The following is a 21,762-nucleotide window of genomic DNA, read 5'->3' as shown; positions in this document are numbered from 1 at the left end:
CCAGATGCCATGCCTCCCCTAACGACCTCGCCCTCATCTGGGTCAGGGCAGGGCAGAGCTACGCACTGCGCAGGGGCATCCATGACAATATATGGCCCCTGGCTGCAAACCCCAAGCTCCTCCATTAGCAAAGAGAGGAAGGGGCATTTAGCTAAGGAAGCCTGCTTTAGGCTTTTCCTATCTTCTTGGTCCCAACACAGAGCCTGCTGTTTCCTACTCTGTGTCTTTGACATCATCACAAACCCTGGAAGAAGGAAGAGCGGATTCCTGGTGCGGGCACTCTAGTATGTGTTTTGCATCTATTTCATTATTTAACCCTAGTAGTCTTAGAGATGAGGAAAATGGCTCAGAGAATCCGTGGCACTCACACAAGTTCATGCAGCTCGCAAGAGCCCAGCCAGGAAAGCACTCCAAGTCTTGCCTAACTTTCATACTCATGACATTATTCCCACAATTTGCCTCCCAGCAGAGCCTGGGGAAAGCCACAAGGGCAAGAACGGAGAAAACAGCATTTTAAAACAGCATCCCACCCCCTAACCCTGGGCCACCCGTAGCACAGGGCGGAACCACTCCAGGTCAAAGTATGGCATTGAGAACCAACTGGTGCATTCGACCTGGGTCACACTCATTGTCATGAAGCCTGTGGATATTCCACATGTTGTCATGTGTGTCCAGGAGCCTACCTCCCCTTGTGACTTTCCCAGTTCTGACCCTTCCATTAGTTTCTCCCACAGGCCAACCTGCCTGCCCCAACAATTCATGCCCTTTGGAGGGTGTCTCAGTCCCCGACTTGGTCTCAGTTTGCTCTAAGATCCTGAGTCAGTAAATGTCATCATGGAGAGCACAGCCACCTTACAGTTGACAGAGTGATTGACAGGCTGCTGTACAGACAGCCTCTTGGACAGCAAACTGTGGACAGCAAACAGCTCTTGCAGATGCATTGTTCCAGCACAGTCAGGGCTTACAGGACCTGGGTGTTTCCCTGAAGGTACTTGGGAGGGACTCACACCCACAGGGCCTGAGCTCAGTGAAGAGACAGCAATTAACTCCAGCATCTTCTCTGGCCAGTTGGTCCCCTGGGGATGCTCCTGATCATTTCCTGAGCGAACCTGAAAATTTCTGGCTCCATCTCAAAATAAGCCACAAAATTTCTTCTTTGTTCCACATAATTGCCTCCCAGATAATCAAGCCCATGCAAGTTACCCAAGCTGTGCCTTATCACTCACTTCTCTCAAAACTCTGATTGAGCATGGGATATAGGCCAGCCCTCTGCTCAGCACTGGTACCCAGAAATGAAATGGACTGAGCACTTTGGTCTCTAAGGATGCACAGTCTCTCCTCATCATCCCCTCCTTCTGATCTCCCTGCCTCCCTTTCCCAGATCTCTGCTGGCTAGGCAAGAACAAGGGATGAGAAGCCCCACATCTAGGGCGTGTAACCCTAAAGTTGCCACCCTGCCCAAAAGCTGGAGTTATTGGTTAAAAGAAGAGACTTGTACATCTGTAGAGTTGTTTTTTTTTTTTTTTTTTTTTTTTTTTTATCTCTGTCCTCCACTAATCCCCCATCCTTCCCATGACCACAGGGAATGGAGATTTGGCTGTAATTGCTGCTCAATCACACACCATTAACTTCCCACTTAAGCTCACTTACACCAAGTACATATTTTATCCTCTCACCCACACAGCCTGCACACTCGTGCCCACAAATCATCTGTGAGCACTTTGGAAATTTCTCAATTATTTTTAATCAGTCCAAAAGGGGCTGGTCTCAATGTTAATGCTGCCTGGACTCACCAGGTCCCAGGAGCCTGAGACCCCCAGCAATTAAGGGACAGGGCAGATTCCTTACCAACCATGACAACGTCTTTTTGGCTCTCCTTCCTTAGCGGAGTGCCTCAGCACAAACAGAGGTGTCTAACTATCTTTTAAATGCTGAAGGGTATGGCACAGTAGACGTTGAATTAGCACTAAGTGTCTGGGGAGCAACAAGGTTCAATTCGGGGCTTTTCTTCATTTGGAGTGGACTTTAGCTTCCATTGAGGCTAAAGCTTGTCACCAGCCAAGCTCCCTTGGTATGTCTCACCACAATGCACCCAGGAAACTGTATGAAAAGAGAGACAGATGGAGGGAAAATAAACAACCTGTGCTTTCCCCAAACCAAAATTACCTGTTGCTTATCTAATAATAATAATCATCTGCTGCAATTTTTCCAACCCTCAGAATAAATCAGATTTAAAATGTTGATGTGTCACAACATCCGATTAACAGCTGAGGCGTAAATTACAGAGCAGAGCTGAGCTGAGCAAGGTAGGAGAGAAATGACGAGCGTGAACAGGGGCACTCAGGAAAGGCTGAGTAAAAAGGCCTTGTTAAGAAAACAGGGCACACGGTTCCGTGGAGCCACGCCATGATCTCATAAATGGTGGGTCTGTAAAAGGCAGGTCTAGGCTCCTTGAAGCTTAACTCCTCCTCCCAAAGGAGGAATTTGGAGCTATACGGGCATATGCATAAAATGGGAACTCATCCCTGAACACCTAGTACACGTTTGACCCATGATAGGCACTTGGTGAATATTCACTGGATGGGTGGATGAAAGACTGATTGGCTGATTGATATGACTTATGGATATTCGATTCATATAGTAATTACCGGTGATATAACAAGGTCCTATATTACTTTTTAGAGTGGTTTTTTCCATCCGCTGATACCTCTGTTCTGGATACTCTTTCCCTCTCCCTCTGTGCTTAGATAAATATCCCTCTCCTAACATGTCACTCTGTACTCCCAACTCAGAATGCTTTGATAGTTCCCCATTCCTACAGAATAAAATGTGAAAGTCCTAACTGACCTTCAAAGCCTGACGGGTCAGCCTCTGCCCACTCTCTAGCCCCACCCTCCATCCTTCCCTGCAACCTCAGCTTCCGCTGCTCTGCCATTCTGAAAGGCTTCCATGAATATGTCCGGTTCTCCTTTCCCCCATCCATGGATGTACAGGTAGGTCCTCCACGAGGGGTGTTTTTGTTCCCTTTCCTCCTTTTCCACACTCTACCCCGCAAAACACCTGCTAACTTCCACCCATCCTCCCATATACCCACGAGCCTGATTCCCTGGTTCCCCTGATATCATCACATCTGTGACGATCACAGCACTCCTCACGTCGTATGAGAACCATTGGCTCACTTACTCTTCCTTCTCTAGACCGGGCCTTCCTAGAGTAGGGTGTATGTCTGTGATCTCTGAATTTCCAGCCATCATAGAGTTGGGTACATGGTGGGCACTAAGTAAGTATGAATGGGCAAGGGATTGCGCGGAGGTGATGTTCATCCTGGGAAAGTGCCACCCGGTCATTCCTGTTTCCTTTCCCTCCCCCCAGGTTTCTGATTCATCAAACCCATTTCTTAATCGAATGCTCAACAGAGATACCATCACAAGAATAACATATAAAAGTAAGTTTGGTTCAATTTCCTCTATAGCGACTCTTCTATAAAGGTTAGTCCTGTCAAAAGGCAAGAAGCCAGAACTGATGATCTCAGTGGGCCCCTTTCAGCTTCATGATCTTTTAATTCTGTAGAAAGTCACTCTGGAGAGTCAGGGTTTGGCCAAGAAGCAGCTCATTTTGAGCAGAAGTCCCTGGGGTGTCTTAGTCATCCACGCCTGTCTAAGGCAATAATGATCATGATGATGTGGTCATTGTCATCCCGCGGATTGGTAATGAGCTGGGGGACTCTGATGGCTGGCTGGCTAACTCCACCATGTCAGCTGTCCACAGCTGGGGCTTTGCCAATGGTATGATTGAAAAAGTATCCACTGGGCACCTGGGGTCCAACCTTGACACTTGACAGAGTCCCTTTGCTGGACTGAGTCTCCTTCTCCTCATGGCTGGGTCCCCCTTCCAGGAGGAAGCAGGGGGTGGCATCTTTTTCTGTTCTCTGTGACCCATGAGACTCTGTCCAGCTCCCTTGAGTTTTTGGAGTGTTTCATCCCAGACTTCTTTAGCAGAAAAAAGAGAACAGTGCAAAGTTGAAGGAGGAGAACAAGGAAGGATCCCGGAAGTTGCAGGATTTAGAGGAAGTTGCATGAGCGAGCACACACCAAGAGCTAAGATAAATATGCACCGTGGGCGGGGAAGGAATGGGTTATACCTAATTAGAAGCAAGAAGGAACTGGGACTCAAGCTTTGGCTTTGTCCTTCAACAAGGAGTTTCCCCACTTCAACAATTTCCTCATCTGTAAATCCGTTTCCTCGTCTGTAAAAACGCTGAACTTCCGATTCCTAAAGTCATGCCGTCTAGGGTTTTGAATCAATCAATGAGCTCACAATGATTTCCACCAAAGGAAAAAACAGCAAGCAAGTGTTCTAACTCCCCCCAGCTCCCTAGCACATCCTTGATCCAGGAGCTCAGCTTGGCCTGCTGCTTCTACCTCCAACAGTGATGTAGGAAAGACAGTGAACCTTTACAGGTCTCCCCTCGGGTGACCCGAGGAAGAGTATAGAGATCGTTGCCCTCGCTCGCTCATTTATTCATTCAACAAACACTTCCCATAGGGAGGCAAAGATGACCCAGATGCCAGCCCTCCCCACATGCTGCTTGCCACTAGGACTTCCTGTGTGAGGAGGTAGAGGTGCTGCTGGGATGAGGGATGAGCCTGGAGAATCACCCCACCAGAGAGACATCATCTAGAAGCATGAATTAAGTCCTCCCCACACATTATGCCCATCCTCATCAGTATGCCGGAGGAGTCCTCTCTGTGCACACACTTAGATTGCTCAGCTAAGGGAGATATTTCCATCTTGCTTGTAAATAGCACATTTATAACTGCCCATAAAAGATTATTATTCTTTTAACTTTTTTTGATTAAAAAAGCATGAAAATTAAATAAAATGTTTTCAAATAATCTTGAATTTGCAGTTTAGAGACCGTGAAAAGCCATGAAATTGCACATTAAGCCCCAACACACAATCTGACAGATTGCCACTCGCAGTCAGTCATGAGGGGGTCTCTTCTCCCCTCCCCACCCCACCCCCAGCACTGGTCTGATTAATATTATGTGATGTGGTTGCTGCCACAGAGGGAGGAGCTGGGGAGATGAGAAAAAGAGGAGGGAAAGCAAGGGAAGGAAGGATAGAGAGGCAGAGGAGTGGAGGAAAAGAGGACGGGAGGGAAAGAGGGAGCCAAAGCATTCCAGGCAGAGCGAGCGGAATGTGCCAAGCCGAGAGAGCGCGGAGGAGGCTGCCTGGAGTTCGGAGGAAGGCGCTGCATCTCTGCCGGGCCTTGTTCTCGGAGCGCAAGGTGAAGTGTGCCCCATAAGTATGGTGAAGCCCAAGTGAGCGGAGGAGCGGTGGTCTCCTGGGTCAGGGGCGGCAGGAAGGGTGCTCTGGAGGTGGACCTCCAGGCCGCGCCGAGGAGTTTAGGCCACCTCTGAAGACTCTCTGAGAAACACGTCTGTCCCCGCGACTGCATACCTGCAAGAGCCACAGGACGAGAAAGGGGAATCCGAGCAAGATAAAGAGAGCCTGGCCTGCCTGGGGAGAGGGGGCTGTCTCCGCCCCCTCAGAACCGGTATTTTGTGCTCTGACACCCCAGCAGGGACTAATGTAGGTGTTCCCCACAGCGACCTTTGTCACACACCTGAAAGGGATAATGATGGCCTGATATGTGGGGATGGCCTCTGCACACCCTATGCACAGGACACTGGTGGAAAGGGATTGATTTGCTCAGCAGGAAACAGCTCTCTTCCATCTGGCTAAACTCCCTGAAGCCACCGGCCTGTGGAGGGTTGACCTGGTGGAGGGGGGTCTTGGGGGATCCGGAATAGGACACAATCAGTGGCAGAGGGAGAAGCACCAGCCTCTCTCCAGAGGCTCTGCAAGAGCAGCAGGTTATACCCGCCTCAGACAGTGAATTCCAGTCCTGATGCAGACAAGGCCACCTGCTCCAGGGCACCTATCAGGATATCCTCCTGCCCTACCTCCAAGACAGAAAGCAATCAACACCCCACACACACACGCACAGAGCCACTGCAACCACAGTACCCAGGGTCACCTGACCTCAGCATCCCCACTCCTGCAACCAGCCCATTCCAGAATGACACGCCCCCAAGCTCCCACTTCCCCTGCCGGCTTAGATCCAGTGCCTACTCTAGGATCGGGAATATGGAGGGACGCTCTCTGAGCACTGTTCCCACCCCAGGCTCTGTGCTTACATGCAGCACCTCCGCTCCTGCTCACAAAGTCCTGCAAAGTGGGTACAGTTGCTATCCCAGCTCACGGAGAAGCCCTAGTCGGTGGCCGCCTAAGTCAGCAACTTCTGCATCATAAGCAAGCACGCGACAGCAAGTGCTGAATCTTCACTGCTCCACGTGTGGTCAGCTGAGGCAGCTCGCTCCACACGGCTCACGTTCTGCCAGGACCAGAAGCAACAGTTCTCCTGGTGGAGGTCAGAAGCATGTGATGTTACCTAAGACCTCTGCTCACTTCCCTCTGGCCAACCCAAGTCCCATGGCCAAGCCCAAAATCACAGTCCCCTAGTGGAGATGGAAGAGAGGAGAGAATGCACATTTAATCAACGATCGTCTACTCTTCCTCGCCAGAGAGCAAGGATTCTGTTTCTTAGGTCATTTTCTTTATCATACTTCCTCCCTACGGACAAACAAAGTTAGCTCTGAGGTCTTAAAACTAGTTTTAGTCCTGATAGGTTGACGTGACATGAAATTTGTCAACATGTTTTTCTCTTAATTACAAGTTTCAAGAGCTTTTCTTTTTTTCTTTTTGTGTTTGTTCCACTTGGAAGGGACATAAACTAACCACAGAACTACCACAGTGGGCACTTGTTCAGGCTCACCCCCACCCAACCTCTCTGCAACTCCTACATGTGTTTCCCTTAGCATGGGACCTCCAGTGGAAATCAGTGTCATCTGGAGGGACAAGAGTAGCACTGTCATTATGGGTGTATACAATAACTAGAAAAGACTTAGAGATCGCTTTCGAATGGGCTCGGTCTTCCCCAAGTCTTCCTCTTGGAGGCCATGTTGTAATTAGAAGCCAGTCTAAGACTTCAAGCCAAGTGACATCATCTGCTGCAAGGAACTCTCAGGTCTTGGGTAAGGATAGACTTCAGAGGATAATGGGAGAGAGTGAGAGATGAAGGCTGCCATCCAAACCGTGAGACTTTGATCATGGCCAGGTCAATGGGAAGGGGTGGTGACAAATGATCGGGTCTGTCTTAAAGGAAAAGCCAAGAGATTTCTTGATAAATCAGATGGATGAAATAGGAGGAAAAGAGACATCAAAGATGACTATAAGTTTTTAGCTGGGGCTAGAAGACATTCCCATCCACTGAGATGGGGAAGATTTGGAGGAAGCCTATCTGTGGGTGGAAAGGGAATCACAAATTTTGAACATGTTGAGCTTGAGATGTCTATTAGGCACCCAAGAAGAGGTGTGGTGTGGGCAGTTGGATGAGTCTGGATTTCAGGAGAGAGGACTGAAATGTAAATGTGGAAGACATCGACATCCAGATGGCATTTAAACTTGGGTGAAATCATGGAATTAAGAATAAATAGACAAGAGAGGCGGGACATGTCCTCACTTTCGAAAGAGCAGCTCAAATCTTCATGACTTAGAATTGGAAAACACTTCTAAAGATATCTGCAAAATCCCACCATGGAAGAGGCTCCTCTGTGGCCACCTCCTCAGCCAGCTACGGAGGAGGGAGCAAGCACAGCTCCTGTGTCTGTATCTTTGTAGTGCATAGTCATGACAATGTGATTCCTAGGAAACTCAGATTTCCCTGGAAACCTGGGGGAAATCACCACAAGATGGCGGCTGGTGGAGACAGCCCATTGGCCTAGTCTATAGGATTGGGCATGACTAGGAAAGGGGAGATTGTGCAGAATCATTCTTTTGAATCAGTTAATGAAAATCAATGCCAGGGAATCCATAAAAGGAGGAAAGAAAGAGCACCTTGCCAAGAGCGTGGGAGAACTTTGGAAGCCAGGCTGGTGAAGGCCACCATACTCGGGGGCAGTGTGTTCTTACGGTGAGAGATGGAACTGAGCAGACCTGGGCTCCTAGCCTGGCTCTGCCACTTCCTCTGACGTGACTTCAGGCAATTTCTTAATTCAGTATCTCTGAGGGAGGAATCTCTAATCAGTAAGATAAAGATATTAATACTGGTGTTGAGAGGGTTGAGATAAGGACAAAGCAAAGTACTGAGACAATTGTCTGGACCATAACTGGTATAAACTTGGTGATATATAGATATAGATATAGATATAGATATAGATATAGATATAGATATAGATATAGATAGATAACTAGAGAGATAGATATAGATATTGATATAAGGTAAATTTCTATCAATCAGTTTTTTGAATGGCAGGAATCAGGTCACTTTGATGCCAAATGAGAATTATACCAAAGGCTAACACAGTACAGGGCATACAGGCAACAGAATGTTCTTACTTTAAATGAAGCATGGCTCCTATTTGTACCCATGCAGTACATAGTAATGACAGTGAGACTCTACTGCATTCCTTGGAAGCTTGGATTTCTTACCTCTGAGTAAGAGGTAATGGGAAAATGGGAAAAAACAACCACAATGGGAAAAACCAACCCAAAGTAACTTCAGGCCGAATTTAGAAAGTCTTATAAAGAAAATCCATTTTTGTTAAAGTTAAATTCCCCTTCAACAGAGTGAGGGGTAAGATTGTAATCATGACATGGAAGAAGGAATTTTCTGGAAAGATTTTCTTGAGAAGGTACGGGTTATTTACTGGAAATATTCAAATATTGTTTTGTAGTGTGTTGGAATAATACCTCCATCCCTAATTTCCTTGTGTGAATTAATTAACAGGCTCAGAACCCCAATAACATAAAAAATAGCATTCCTATTCCTTTGAGTATTCATTTGATTTCATTGAATGATTTCATTATTCTTTTTTTAAAAAGGGAGATTTTATGGTATTTTCAGGTAGCAAAATTAATGATTAATAGAATGCAAAGAGCCACCTTAAGTGATAAGAGGAAGCACTTCTTAGAATACTGCCTATAAATGAACAATTTTCTAACATCTTGGACAGTGTGTTATTTTATTTCATGTGCCCTTCAGTTTCATGTGCCCCATTCATGACATGGGATGTGACTACACAGGTGGGCTCCAATCCAAGAAGAATCCAAAGGACCACAAAGTCCAAATTCAAAAAGATCTGGTTACTGTTTTCATAAATTTCCTCTAAGGAACTGAAGGCGACCACTGAAGCACCTGTAAGAAAGCTTTTGCATATGGCGTCGGGCCATGGAGCAAACCCCTTAAAAGATCTTCTGCAAGCTCTTTTGTTTTAGGTCTGCTTTGGCTCCAGCTCCCCCCAAACCCTCTGCTAAAAGATGAATGCACAGGCCAGGATGGGTCCCATTGACCGCCTTCTACTACACAGTTCTTGGGGAAGTGTTCTCTGCACTGCTCCTTAAGGGACGTGGTGTTAAATGTGATGAAATATCACTGAGGAGTTTAAGCATATTGCTCCGGGTGCCTTTCTCAATGCTTAATTGAACTTGTACTTTCATTTCAAAGCAATGGCTTTGGAAATGTTTTCACGGAATGCAAAATGCAGCACACCACTTCCCATGTTGCAAACTAAGTAGTTATTCATGTCAGCAAGGAGCAGAAAAGGGGCCGCTTACCTCCAAGAATCCAATTCTCAGGGGCCTTTCTTTTCATTTATTGTTTGTGTAAAATAAAAAACCATATTACTTTATTCTTTAGTAATTGCTTTTTTTCATTTCAGTTGAATTTGCCTCAGATTACAAGAGGAAATGTCATTCCATATAATAAAATTGCCAAATAGTTCCCTATTGATCAGAAACGGTATTGATCTCTGGAAGCGCCAAGCCTTTTTCTTTATTGGCACGGTTTGCTTTGAACAGAAACCCCATAAGCGGGAAGGGGCGATGTTAACTCCCACCAGTGGTCCACATAAGTAAGCAGGACACACTCGACAGAGGCTTGAAGCTCAGACCAAGGAAAAGATTCCCCTACTACATTGTCCCACGCGTTTCAGAATAGTGTACTTTTAACAGGAAAAATCAAGTTGGGAGTTGTAACCGTGACTAAGAACTCAGTACAAAATCATAGATTCAGCAAGAGCATGCCATAAAACCAAAGCACAGCTGTCAACTTCAGCGGTCATTTGAAAGACTAAAGTGGGACTGTGTATTGTGCTTAAATATTCTATTATTATGGATTATCCAGGGGGTCTCCTGCACTAGAAACATACAGGCAATACATAAGAAACTACAATGCTGTCCTGCCAAAAATTTGACCTAGCAAAGACAAATTTGGCTACGCACACTTGTTTATTCTGAGAGACATTTTTGATTCTCTATATATATTTTTTTACCTGAAGATAGCCTTAGCATTTATGCACAATTGGTGTCACAAGTAAGAGGTTACAAGACTTTTATGTGAAGAAATCACAAACTACAGGCAAAGCCACAGTTGAACTTGGATTAAGACCCTTGACTTGAAGTCCAGAGATGATTTGCCCTCTAAAAGCTGTTTTCTCATAAGACAGATTAAAATAGATGATGGATGGATAGATAGATAGATAGATAGATAGATAGATAGATAGATAGATAGATAGATAGACAGACTGATAGATATAAAGGATGGATGGAAAATCATAGAGATGATGAGTAGATAGATAGATAGATAGATAGATAGATAGATAGATAGATAAACAGATATATCTCTTTATAAAATGATCTATGAACAACTATTTGAACTTCTGCCATAACTTCCTCTCTATAAATGTCCTCAAGGCTAGCAGTGGCATGCGTCATTACCCCGTTGTTGGCTCTGAGCCCCGTGCCATATTTGTGTATCTCTGTGCACAAATGACCCTGACCTTCTCTAGATTTTTTGCCATCCTTTCTAATGACTAGAACCTTGACAGTTTGGAGAGGAGGATCCAGCGTCCAATGCTTTAATTCCCAGGCTTCCATTCAGTCTACAACACACAGATGGTAACACTGATGTACACAAAAGGCAGGGTGTCTTCTGGCCACTACATGGACAAGATAGCTGTGGGTCCTAACTAGTTCCAGGTCTGGTTAACCAGGGAAAACATCCTAGCATGCCTGGACGCTAGGACTGAAAACTTCTGGTTTGGCGGTATTGCTTTCTTGACTCCCAGGGCCTCTGTCCTTCCAAATGCAAGCAAGCTTCCATGAGGGAGAAAGAAGATGCAAAAAGGTGGCCTGCAGCTCTCAAATCCTAATACCTAAAAGGGACAACATTGATGTAATGGCAACCTTTGAGACAGAGTGGTGAGTCAAAAAGACAAATGTTACATGTTAAATGCATACCAATTTCAGCAATGTAATATAAGGATACAGGCTTTCTTGGTAAGCCAAGTAATACCACACAGGAATACCACATGGAGATGGAGACAGAGCCCTGAGTCTCATCCTGATGTCCTGGGGTGTGACATGTAAGGAGACGTGGCAGGCAGCACGTGTCTAAGCTAATCGTACAGACTGGAACCTCAGAGATGCCTTCCATCATCTGACAGATGTTGCCTCTTCCTGTCTTGATTCTGCCCAGCACCATCAGCAGGCAGAAACCATTTGGTAGACTTGGTCGATCTATATTTATTGAGCACCTACCATGTAGAGGACTTCATGCTGGCAATTGGAATTCAGAGATAAAGATGCACATAATTCTCTGAAAGTCTCCCAGCTTGCTAAGAACAGCCAAATAGGTAAATAACCATTGACAAACTAATTCAGTAAATACACTTAAAAAAAAAAAAGAGAGAGAGAGAGTACATCAACCCAGTGGAAGAAACCAGGAGTCCTGGGGAGGAAAGTAGTGGTCATCCCCAAAAGTTGGGCAAGGACACTGCATGTCAAAGGAGTGACACAAATGCACCCAGCATTGCTATTTACCTGGGCTGGACCTTGTGTGAAGAACACTTGCAAAGAATGACCACATTCATTCCTCAAACAGCCCTGTGATCAAGAATTCCCACCATCTATATATTACACATGTGGAAGCAGAGGCCTAGTCAGTTACCTGTGGGTCCAAATTCATGCAGACAATGAGCAACAAAGTCAGCATCCAAATTCAGGCTAGAGTTCAAAGCTCAGACTCTTGACACTGGGTCTTTCCAAGTTCTATAGGAGAGAAAAAGGGCAAGAGGTGAACCTTGAGCATGAACAAGATGCAACTAAAGAATACAGGGGGGAGTAATGATCTGCCCAGGCCTTCTGCTGCACCACATCCCACAGAGGAAACTGACCAAGAGGAATCTTCTCAGCAGGTGGAACCTGCAGTCACAGCACCGTGATGTTTTGGAAACAGTTGTCCCCCCACTGCCTGGGATAAATTCACAAACATAACCCTCTGCCCTTGGCCCCTGGCCCGCGCCCACCTCCAGCCCTTTCCTCAAGTGTGGCTACGACACAAGGGCTGGTCATCATTTCAGCATGCATCTGCTTCTTCTTTACCCCGGTCTTGCCTGGAATGCTGTCCCTGCAGCTGCCTTCCCTCCTCCCCACTGCTCTGAATAAAATAAAATACAATAATAGCAGCACGCTAGAGTACCCAATATGCTCCTTGTGCAAGCTTGGTTAAACAAATCACATTGACCTTTAATAAGAATGTGCTGGATGCTTCTTTCTCTCATCCAATATGTTAATCTTGGGGCCAAACCACCATCGGAGCAAGCCTCATTAAGTGCAAATCTGATCATGCCATGCCCAGCTTCAAACCCTTCAGTGGTTCCGAATGGCCTCCAGCATGAAGCCCCAACTCCCAACAGCACACAGAAGGGCCTTCCCCGTGTGGCCAGCGCTGACCCCGCCAGGCTCATTTCCCACACCAGCCCTCCCTCTGCATCCCACTCACGCTCCAGCCGTCCCCAAGTACACGCCACGCTAAACTTCCTGAGCTCTTTCTCTAGCATGACTCTGTCTACGGTGCCCTTGGCAACCACCCGCTGCCAGCCACACACTGATTATCTCCTGTCATTCAAGAGGCAGTTCAGGGCAGCTCCTCGATCCATCCGTTCCCGAGCTCCCCAAGCAGAACTGATAGGCTGTCTCTGGGCCAGTGCAGATGCACATCACTGTCTCTGTGGCTCCCAGCTAGATTCACTTAATTATGCCCTGCTCACCTACACTAAGCTCAGAGCCTGACACACAGTAGGGGCTAAGAACAGTCACAGGTGGCAAAGTCCCCACATAAGCTCAGAGTAGTGGTGCCTCAGCCAGTACCCGAGGATCGTCACATCGGTGTGCGCTCTGCACGCTGTGGCTTTATGGTAGGAGCAACTGACCACCCATGCCATGGTGCAGACCAAGCTCAGTCATGTTCCAGTCACTACTTCCTTCTTGAGCTGGCCCTGGATACTTTGTGTTTGGATGGAAAGTGTTTGTTTCTATTTCAGCAGCATGTGGAAGAAGGTCCTTCCTCTTAGGGTTGATCAGGTTGATCAAACCCTCTTCCTTAGGGGCTTTGCATGGATAAAGTCCCTGGATAGGACTCTGTTACCCCCCTGGGGAGCTGGAGGCCAGTAGGGGAGGTTTGGGTAGGAGAAAGAAAATGATTTTTTTATATCACTTCAAACAACTGGCTCAATGGATCTGTTCATAATTTAATTAACAAGCAAAGAAACTGGAATTCAAGTTCCCTTGGCAAAGATGCCTCTTTCTTATCAGAAAGAGTTAAATGAGCAATTTCTGGAGGAAGACATAGGGGGAGGCGGTCTTTGTCCAGGAAAATAGATCAGCAGCATCTATGCCAGGATCCATAGGTAAGTGCGCTTAGCACCCTGACGTCATAGTCTACTTCCGTTTTGCCATTCGCCGTCTCGTTCTTCAATTAGGATGAGGCAGACAATGCACCTGTCTTGTTCATAGTTCTAACTTAGTTCAGAGCCTAACCCAAGAGGTGCTTAGTGAGTATTTGTTGAGTGAATATATGACCAGGACAACTGGGTTCCGATTCCCACTCTGCAGTCACCAACTTGCTCTGTGGCTTTGGGATATTTACTGTGTCTCTCTGACCTTTATTTTCTTGTTGATAAGAATGTTACTCTCTGCCTGACCCATCTCACTGGCTCAGCATGAAGTTCCAGCTACATGTGCAAGACCGTTACTGTCACATGTGCCCAAAACCAAGTTTGAGGAATTAGATCAACCCCTGAAGAGCTAGTCCTTTCTCACCAGGAGTTAGACACTTGGATGAGAGAATATGTGTGAATCCAGGGTTACTGCAGAAGCCAGTCTTATCCCGCTGCCGGTCAGGCTTTGGGCTTCTGCCACGTGTTCTCCATGCCACCTAGACTGACCACAGTGGTTCAGTGTTCGTGGCACACTGGGGGGGGGGGTGTGACACCTCTGGGGAGGTAGATCTGGAATCACTGGGGTGCAGAGAAAAATTGGGGCCATGGTAGTTGGGCTGCCCAGGATGAGGACGTAGATTGAGAAAGACAGGAGGCCTGGACTGGTCCTCAGGGTGTGGGCCACTGTGAGAAGCAGGTGAAGATAAGAGTCAGCAACAGACTGAGACGGAACCGGCAGAAATAAGAACCCTAACCACTGCAGTGTGGAAGCCAGGAGAAGAGGGCACCCACAAGCCAAAGCGAAGGGAGGAGGAAACCTGGGGGAGAGAAAGAGGGAGAGATTTCAAAACCCCAATGTGCTACAAGTTTCTGGAAGTTTAACCAATAGACTGAGTTTTAAAAATTAGAAATTTAGCAAGATGCTTGTAGTAATTGTTGTTGAGGGTTGGAATTGTATCTTGTTTCTCTCTCGTCCTTCCATATAATCTTATATGTACTTATGTTATTTTATAATTAAAAACTATATATGTATGGGGCTGGGGGTATAGCTCAGTTGGTAAAGTGCTTGCCTGTCAAGCACAAGGCCCTGGGTTCAATCCCCAGCACCGCAAAAAAAAAAAAAAAAAAAAAAAAAACTGTATGTAATAGCAAAAGATCCACGAATGTGAATTGCTTCAGCAGGTATATAAGAAAAGGTTACCTGCATGGGCCTACTGAGAAGAAACCCGTCAAAAACAAAATCCATTGTTGAATTTAACCAGTGAATCCTGTGGTAGGATCTGACCTGGTTATTTTTCTTTCTAAAAAATAATCTTATTTTTTTGTTTGTTCCTTTGTTTGGTTTTTGCTTTTTGGTACCAAGGATTGAACCCAGGAGCACTTAACCATGAAGCCACATCCTCAGCCTTTATTTATTTATTTGTTTATTTAAATTTTGGGGCAGAATCTCACTAAGTTGCTAAGACCAGCTTTGAACTTGTGCTCCTCCTGCCTTAGCCTCACAAGTTGCTGGGATTACAGGCATGCACCTCCACGCCTGGCTTAATGTTCTTTTCATTAAGTGATGTTCATAAATGATAATGGTAACCAGGCAACTTTTCAACAAGTCTTTGTTCATTCCATTGTGACGATCCTATCTATGGTCCAGGTCTCAGGGACCATCATGAAGGACTTGGCTCTTCGGTAGTCCCTGTGGTGAACCTCATTGCTTTCAGCTCTCCAACATTCACTGCTCCATCCGGTGGGAGGAATGGAATCACAGCCCTGATTTCAGCCTGGGTTGTGTGACTCTCTGGCTCCCAAAAGAAGTAAAGAGCAGAAGTAAATGTGTCACTTCTGGGATGGAAGCCTTCAGAGCCAACAAACATTTCACTGTGCTTGCTTTTCCTTCTGTCATTATGATCCACAAATCACAATGCAGTCAGACAGTGGCTGCTTGAAGAGTCTGGGTCCCAAAATGTGGACAACAATGACAGCAAGGAAAGCCCTCAGTCAAACTGGCATGGACATGTTTGAGAGCAACACATACAACTTTGTTGTTTAAAATGATTGAAATAGGGGAAAGGGGGTAAAGGAACTGCTTGTTACTGCAGCCTATCCTGACAGATACAAGTTTTCTGGAATCCAAAAAGAAATATATATCAACAATACCAGTACTTTCTTAGGAAACTTAATATTTAAGTCTTCATTACCTTCTTTTCTAGATGATGCATATTTACTACAGGGACTTAATATAGAGGAACTATATCCAGAGACCTCCAGTTTCATTACTTACGATGGGTCAATGACTATCCCTCCCTGCTATGAGACAGCAAGTTGGATAATAATGAACAAGCCTGTCTACATAACCAGGATGCAGGTGAGCTTAGCTTTGGTCCTTTAGCTAATGGGGAAGATGATGTAAGGACTGGCTGGTTGACTTGCTATGACTGTTGTAAAGTGCCATGAACTGGGTGGTTTAAACAACAAAAACTTATTGTCTCATGGTTCTCAAGGCTAGAAGCCCAAGATCAAGGTGTCAGAAAGACTGATTCCTTATGAAAGATATGAAGGATACTCTGTGCCTCTCCTTGGCTTTGGATGCTTTGCTATCTTTGATGCTACTTGGCCTGAGAAGCAACACCCCCACTGCTTCGTGTGACAGTCTCACTGCTTCTGAGTCTATGTCCAAATTCCTCCTTTTTATAATACACCAACCATACTGCATTTAAAGAGCCCATTCCAGTAAACTCATCTTAACTTAGCTAACTCCCTGTCCAGTGACCCTATTTCCAAGTAAGATCAAATCCTAGGATACACAGGGTTACCAGGACCTTTGACTTACGAGTTTGAGGGTTACACAATCCAACTCTTAACACCTGTGTTTAAAGAGCCAGCCTCAGGGCTTAGCGTGAACTAATTACAGAAGCATCCCACCCTTCTGAGTGAGAAAAGACAGCACAGTTCCCAAAGTGTGCTCTACAGTCACACTCCTCAAAAAGCACAGGAGCAAAATGAACGATAGCATTGGATATGCTTGGAAAGGAGTTACATAAGTTTTATTGTGGACAGATGTCTCAGGCCTTTGTAAAATGATAATACATGCATCAGTCTCCAAGAGGAGGCAACATAATATGGGGTATTCCATACACATATTTGACATGGAATGTTCTAAATCCACTGACAGATGACCCACTCCTCAGAACTGGACAGGAGCCAGGCCTGCCCTCCTGGTACAGGAGGCTCCTGTACACTTCAGGTTTGTCCCCCTGCTATGTGAAATCAATACTCCTCCTCCTTATCACGAGGGGTCAATTACACGCTCTGACATTCTACAATTGTGAGAGCCCATCAAAACTTAAAGGACAGATGAGTGAACGAAGCGGAACTCAGTCTCCTTGACAAGAGACATGTTCACAACCTCCTATCTGTATTGATTGGGACTCATTGAATGACAAGCAACAGGAACCACCTGCAGGTCGCTTAAGCTTAGACAAAGGATTTATTCAAGAGATACTGGGGCTTCTTGTGGAATGTGAGATCAGGAACGGGTGTTAGGAACTCCCCAGGACCAGAAGCCCTTCCTCTGTTTTTCTTCTACTGCACATGAGCTTCATTGTTCTCTCCTGCTAGGGCCGGGGGCTTCCTTCGCTTCTCAGTCCTGGGGTGGGACATGGCTGCAGGTGTTACAGGTCAGACACCTGCTCTGAGATGCACAGAAAAGGAACTGAATTGGTCCAGCTTGCTTTAGCTCTGACCCCCAGGGTCAATCACTATGGTCTGGGTAATACCCACCTGGAGGTGAGGGAATTAATGAACCCCGTGGTGTCAAAGAAAGAAGGGACCCCGGAGAGCACCTAGCTGGAGTTTCTCCTTCAACAGCTGGCACATGTGCCAGGGGCAGTAAATACTGTTCGAGTCATGCGTGAGCTAGCTGGCCAGGAGCAAGGCTCTCTCCATGCCTGTAGCCTCAGCAGCCCTTCAATTCAACCCAACCCAGGGGGAAAGGTGTTCCGAGCAGCTGGTGTCCTCTCCCGGACAGCTGGGGCCACCTGGTCAAGTCTGTTCGGTCTTACTTCTTGCCTCGGGCATTGAAGATCGTGGCTGGAGCTCACGGTTCTTGCTCTCTCCTCAGATGCATTCCTTACGCCTCCTCAGTCAGAATCAGCCGTCTCAGATCTTCCTGAGCATGAGTGACAACTTCAGGCCTGTGCAGCCGCTCAACAACCGCTGCATCCGCACCAACATCAACTTCAGTTTACAGGGGAAGGACTGCCCAAACAACCGGGCCCAGAAGCTTCAGTATAGAGGTGGGTGCAGTGGCTCAGAGAGCAGAGGACCCGGCCAGAGCTCCCTCTCCCTCTTAGACCTGTGCCTAAAAGCTTGGCACTGTCTCCCCTTAGAGGAATCATCACTATCTGTGACGAGGAGCCCACCTACCATTTGCATGGTGCTTTTCTGTTGGGAAAGCCTATGTATTATGAATAGAGGGTGATAAATGTTTGATATATAGGATGCACATCGACATGTGTATTGCAGTTTGATGTCACACGTATCAACCCTTTACACCCTCTGGTTCAGACCAGACAGCCCTTTCTATTGCCATTTTAAACAAGAGCCCAGAAAGGCTGATTCCCCCCAAAGTTATATGTTAGAACAGGATAACAAGAAGCAGTAGAGCCTTTGGTTATGTGTCCCCCAAAGTTAAGCAATGGTCTAGATGCCAGGCCTTCCCGGTCCAATGTGTGAGCCTACTTTTGTCCAGTATTCTGACCCTAGAATTGGTTTATATTCCTACTAAAAGGTATGTTTACGATGACTTCGGCCTCCTGCAACTCTCTGGCCCACACCCAGCCCTCTCTCTTTGCTTCTGCACAATGATTAACTATCTGGTGGTCATTGTGACAAACCCTCAGTGCGGAAAGGGAGGTAGAGGTGGAACCCTGTCTTAGATATGTCCCAGACGGCCAGTTAGGACACCGGAGGTCCAGACCTGGTTCTAACAAGCTGCAAATTCCCAACCAGCTCATTTGCCCTCTGGACCTGGCTTCTTTTTGACGGTCCCTATCCTCATTTGCTTGCTGTGAGGGACAAACAAGAGCATGGAAGGGAAGCTTTTCTTAGCAATAACACACTCTCCAAATACGGGGGCCGTGGCTCTTCCCAGGCAGGTCTTGGAAGCAGCTTCCACTGCTGCCCCGGCTCTCCACGTGCCTGTCTTTCTCTTGTCTCCTAGACACACCGACGGGGCACCTAAACCATAGGTTTTCTGCTCCCTTCAAGCCAGAACTGCTAAACAAATAAATGCCCAACTAATTCACTGCCCCTTCTCTTTACTCAGCATCTATTCATTGTGTGCCTACTACACGCCAGGCACTTAGGCAGACAATGACAAGACAGTCGTGATGAAGACAGGTACAACCCTAACCCTACAGAGCTGTCGTCTACACCAGGAATCAGCAGACTTTGTCTGTCAAGGGGCAGTGAGCAGATATGTTAAGCTTTGTGGGTCATACAGTCTCGGCTTCACTCTAATGATGTCGTGTGACATCAGTCACAGACAATAAACCAAACGAATGGGTGTGGATGACCAAAAATAAAACTTTATTTATAATAAACAAGAAAATATTCCCATAAAACTTTATTTACAAAAACGGGTAATGGTCTGAAGTTTGTCCATCCCTGGTCAAGACCAGTGCCATTCTCTAGAACTCTCTGCCATGATGGAAATGATCTATATCTGCATGATCCAACACAGGCAGCTACTAACCATATGTGGCTGTTGAACAGTAGAAGTGTGGCTAGAAACTAAACTTTCCATTTTAACTCATCTGGATTTCGGCAGTCACACGTGGCTAGTGGCCACCATATTGAATGGCACACATCTAGCGGGTTGTGGGGAAGGGAGAAGCTAGGATACTAATAAGTAGGCAAGCGTTTACAAAATAGCCCCTTCCCCTTTGGAGTAAGCCCCCATTAATGTGCAAATTAATTCAGTTATGCTTTGTTTTGTGTTGTGTATGTGTGTGTGTGTGGTTTCTCTCTCTCTCTTTCTTTCCAGTAAATGAATGGCTCCTCAAGTAGGGAACTAAGCCAAGAAGAATCCCACCTCAGTGAAACGCTCCGACTGTGAATTGGCGTAACCTAGAATGTTCCCCTTCTTTCTTCTCTCTCCTTCCTTCCCCCAAGCCTCATTCACTCTTTGGATTGGCCCCTTCTTCATGAAAATTGTCTGCAAAAACCATGACCGAGGAACGCATCTCTCACACACTCCTACACACACATACACACACACACACACACACACACAAGTGCTCACACATGCACACACACACACACACACACACACACTACACATACACACTCATACAACCTCTGTGATAGGGAGCCAGTTTCAGAAACAAAAGCCTCCTTCGTAAGAGGTCCTAGAAGAAAATAACCAGTTAACCCAATTACAATTTTGATACCATTTTCCTGAATTAATAAATCTACCCGATGAGACTTTTCAGCCTTTGTACATACAAGATTCTTCCAAAAGAGAGAGAGAGGAGAAAACAGCTCTGACGCATCAACCGGACATTGCATCGAGTCCTCTCCGACAGTGTCCTAGGATCCTTTGAGGATGCTGGTGACAATAAACCAGGACAAAGCTGACCAAGGACACTTATTTCTAGATAATGATTCTTCTGTTTACTCAACGATTTAAAAAAGGAAATTAAACAAAGGACAGACACTGAAGAGCTACACATTGTATATATATATCACTGCAGACTATAAAGAAATGGAATTATTTCCCTCTTTGTCACATATCTGTAGTAGGATTTGCCAAGATCAGAACTGATCCATTTGCTGTTTCTTGTTTTCCAAAGGTCATACATTGTGTTTGGTTATTGTTAACAGCTCAATAAATGTGTTGAATGAGTTGATTTCATTCTTCTGGCTCGGGTCTGTCCTCCTTCCTTGCAGGCTGAGCCCTGGTTCCATGCAATTCCATTCTTTAGTTTCCCTTTTCCTTCATCTACATGTCCGTTCATTTGCAGCCAGTTTTACTGGGTTTGTGGCAATCAGGAATGCATTTGCTAAGCAAGTATAACTAACTCCACTCCATGGCTCCATCGTTCATACAAGGTGAGCTTCAGCCTGATGTTGCAGGCGACAGATTTCTTGCGTTTCAAAAACTGCCATCCCCCTGTGATGCTCCCGTGAAGGAATGCACTTTGCCTTGTAAATTCCCGGGAAAGGGGTGTCCTTCTCTCCAGGTGCAGCCGGATCTCACAAAGTACAAACGAATGCCTTTCTTTTCTTGTTTATAATGGTCACTCACTGTGTTTGGTTACTGTCAAAAAAAAAAAAAAATCAATAAATGTGTTTAACAAGTTACCCAGTTACCTATGTCTGAGTTTATTGAGAAGGAGGATGCTCCCTGCTGAAGTCTCTGAGTCCTGCTGGGCCCACAAGCAATTGCATGCAGTTGGCAGGGCAGCCAGAGCTACCAGGATAGTCTGTCTGACCATTCCCAGAGCCAGGTAATTAATACCCTGTTGAGAAAACATATAGGCTTAGCTGCTGGAAGGGAAGGCCTGGATTTTCGTTCCGTGGCCAAATTAAAAATAACTTTCATCTCTCCTTTCCCTCACGATCTCCAGAAGGAGAGAAAGCAAAGGCACGTGGAGTCTGTACAAATGGAAAATTGACAAGCCTATCAAGAGCTTCACTAAGGGACAAGGTATACTGACAATGAAAAATTCCAGCAGCCTGTTTTGGTTTTTTTTGTTGTTGTTATTCGTTTTTTGGGGGGTACCTGAAATCATACACTTAACTGAATTTTCATTTTCACTTTTTGCATCACTATTACATGATAGCCTTAGCCATGAAGGCATCCAGGCCTATTTCTAAGCAAGTGCATCTTTCCAGAAAACCAAATACTTACACAGATTTC

The 21,762-nt window shown here is 45.9% G+C and overlaps 1 protein-coding gene across 1 annotated transcript in view; it reads left to right on the top strand.

Moving 5' to 3' along the window:
- The window catches only part of Ca10 (carbonic anhydrase 10), a 481,024-nt gene extending 460,275 nt beyond the window's left edge, over nt 1-20,749 (top strand). The window contains exons 6-9 of the mRNA XM_047546776.1: nt 3,373-3,445; nt 16,049-16,203; nt 17,959-18,133; nt 19,885-20,749. Coding sequence (XP_047402732.1) covers nt 3,373-3,445; nt 16,049-16,203; nt 17,959-18,133; nt 19,885-19,907 — 426 coding nt within the window. The 3' untranslated portion in view covers nt 19,908-20,749. The remainder of the gene's footprint in view (nt 1-3,372; nt 3,446-16,048; nt 16,204-17,958; nt 18,134-19,884) is intronic.
- The last annotated feature ends 1,013 nt before the right edge of the window (nt 20,750-21,762 follow it).

Source organism: Sciurus carolinensis, chromosome 3 (assembly GCF_902686445.1).
Source record: "Sciurus carolinensis chromosome 3, mSciCar1.2, whole genome shotgun sequence".
Lineage (NCBI taxonomy): Eukaryota > Metazoa > Chordata > Mammalia > Rodentia > Sciuridae > Sciurus > Sciurus carolinensis.
Note: the sequence above shows the minus strand (reverse complement) of the source record. Positions and strands in the feature narration are given on the sequence as shown.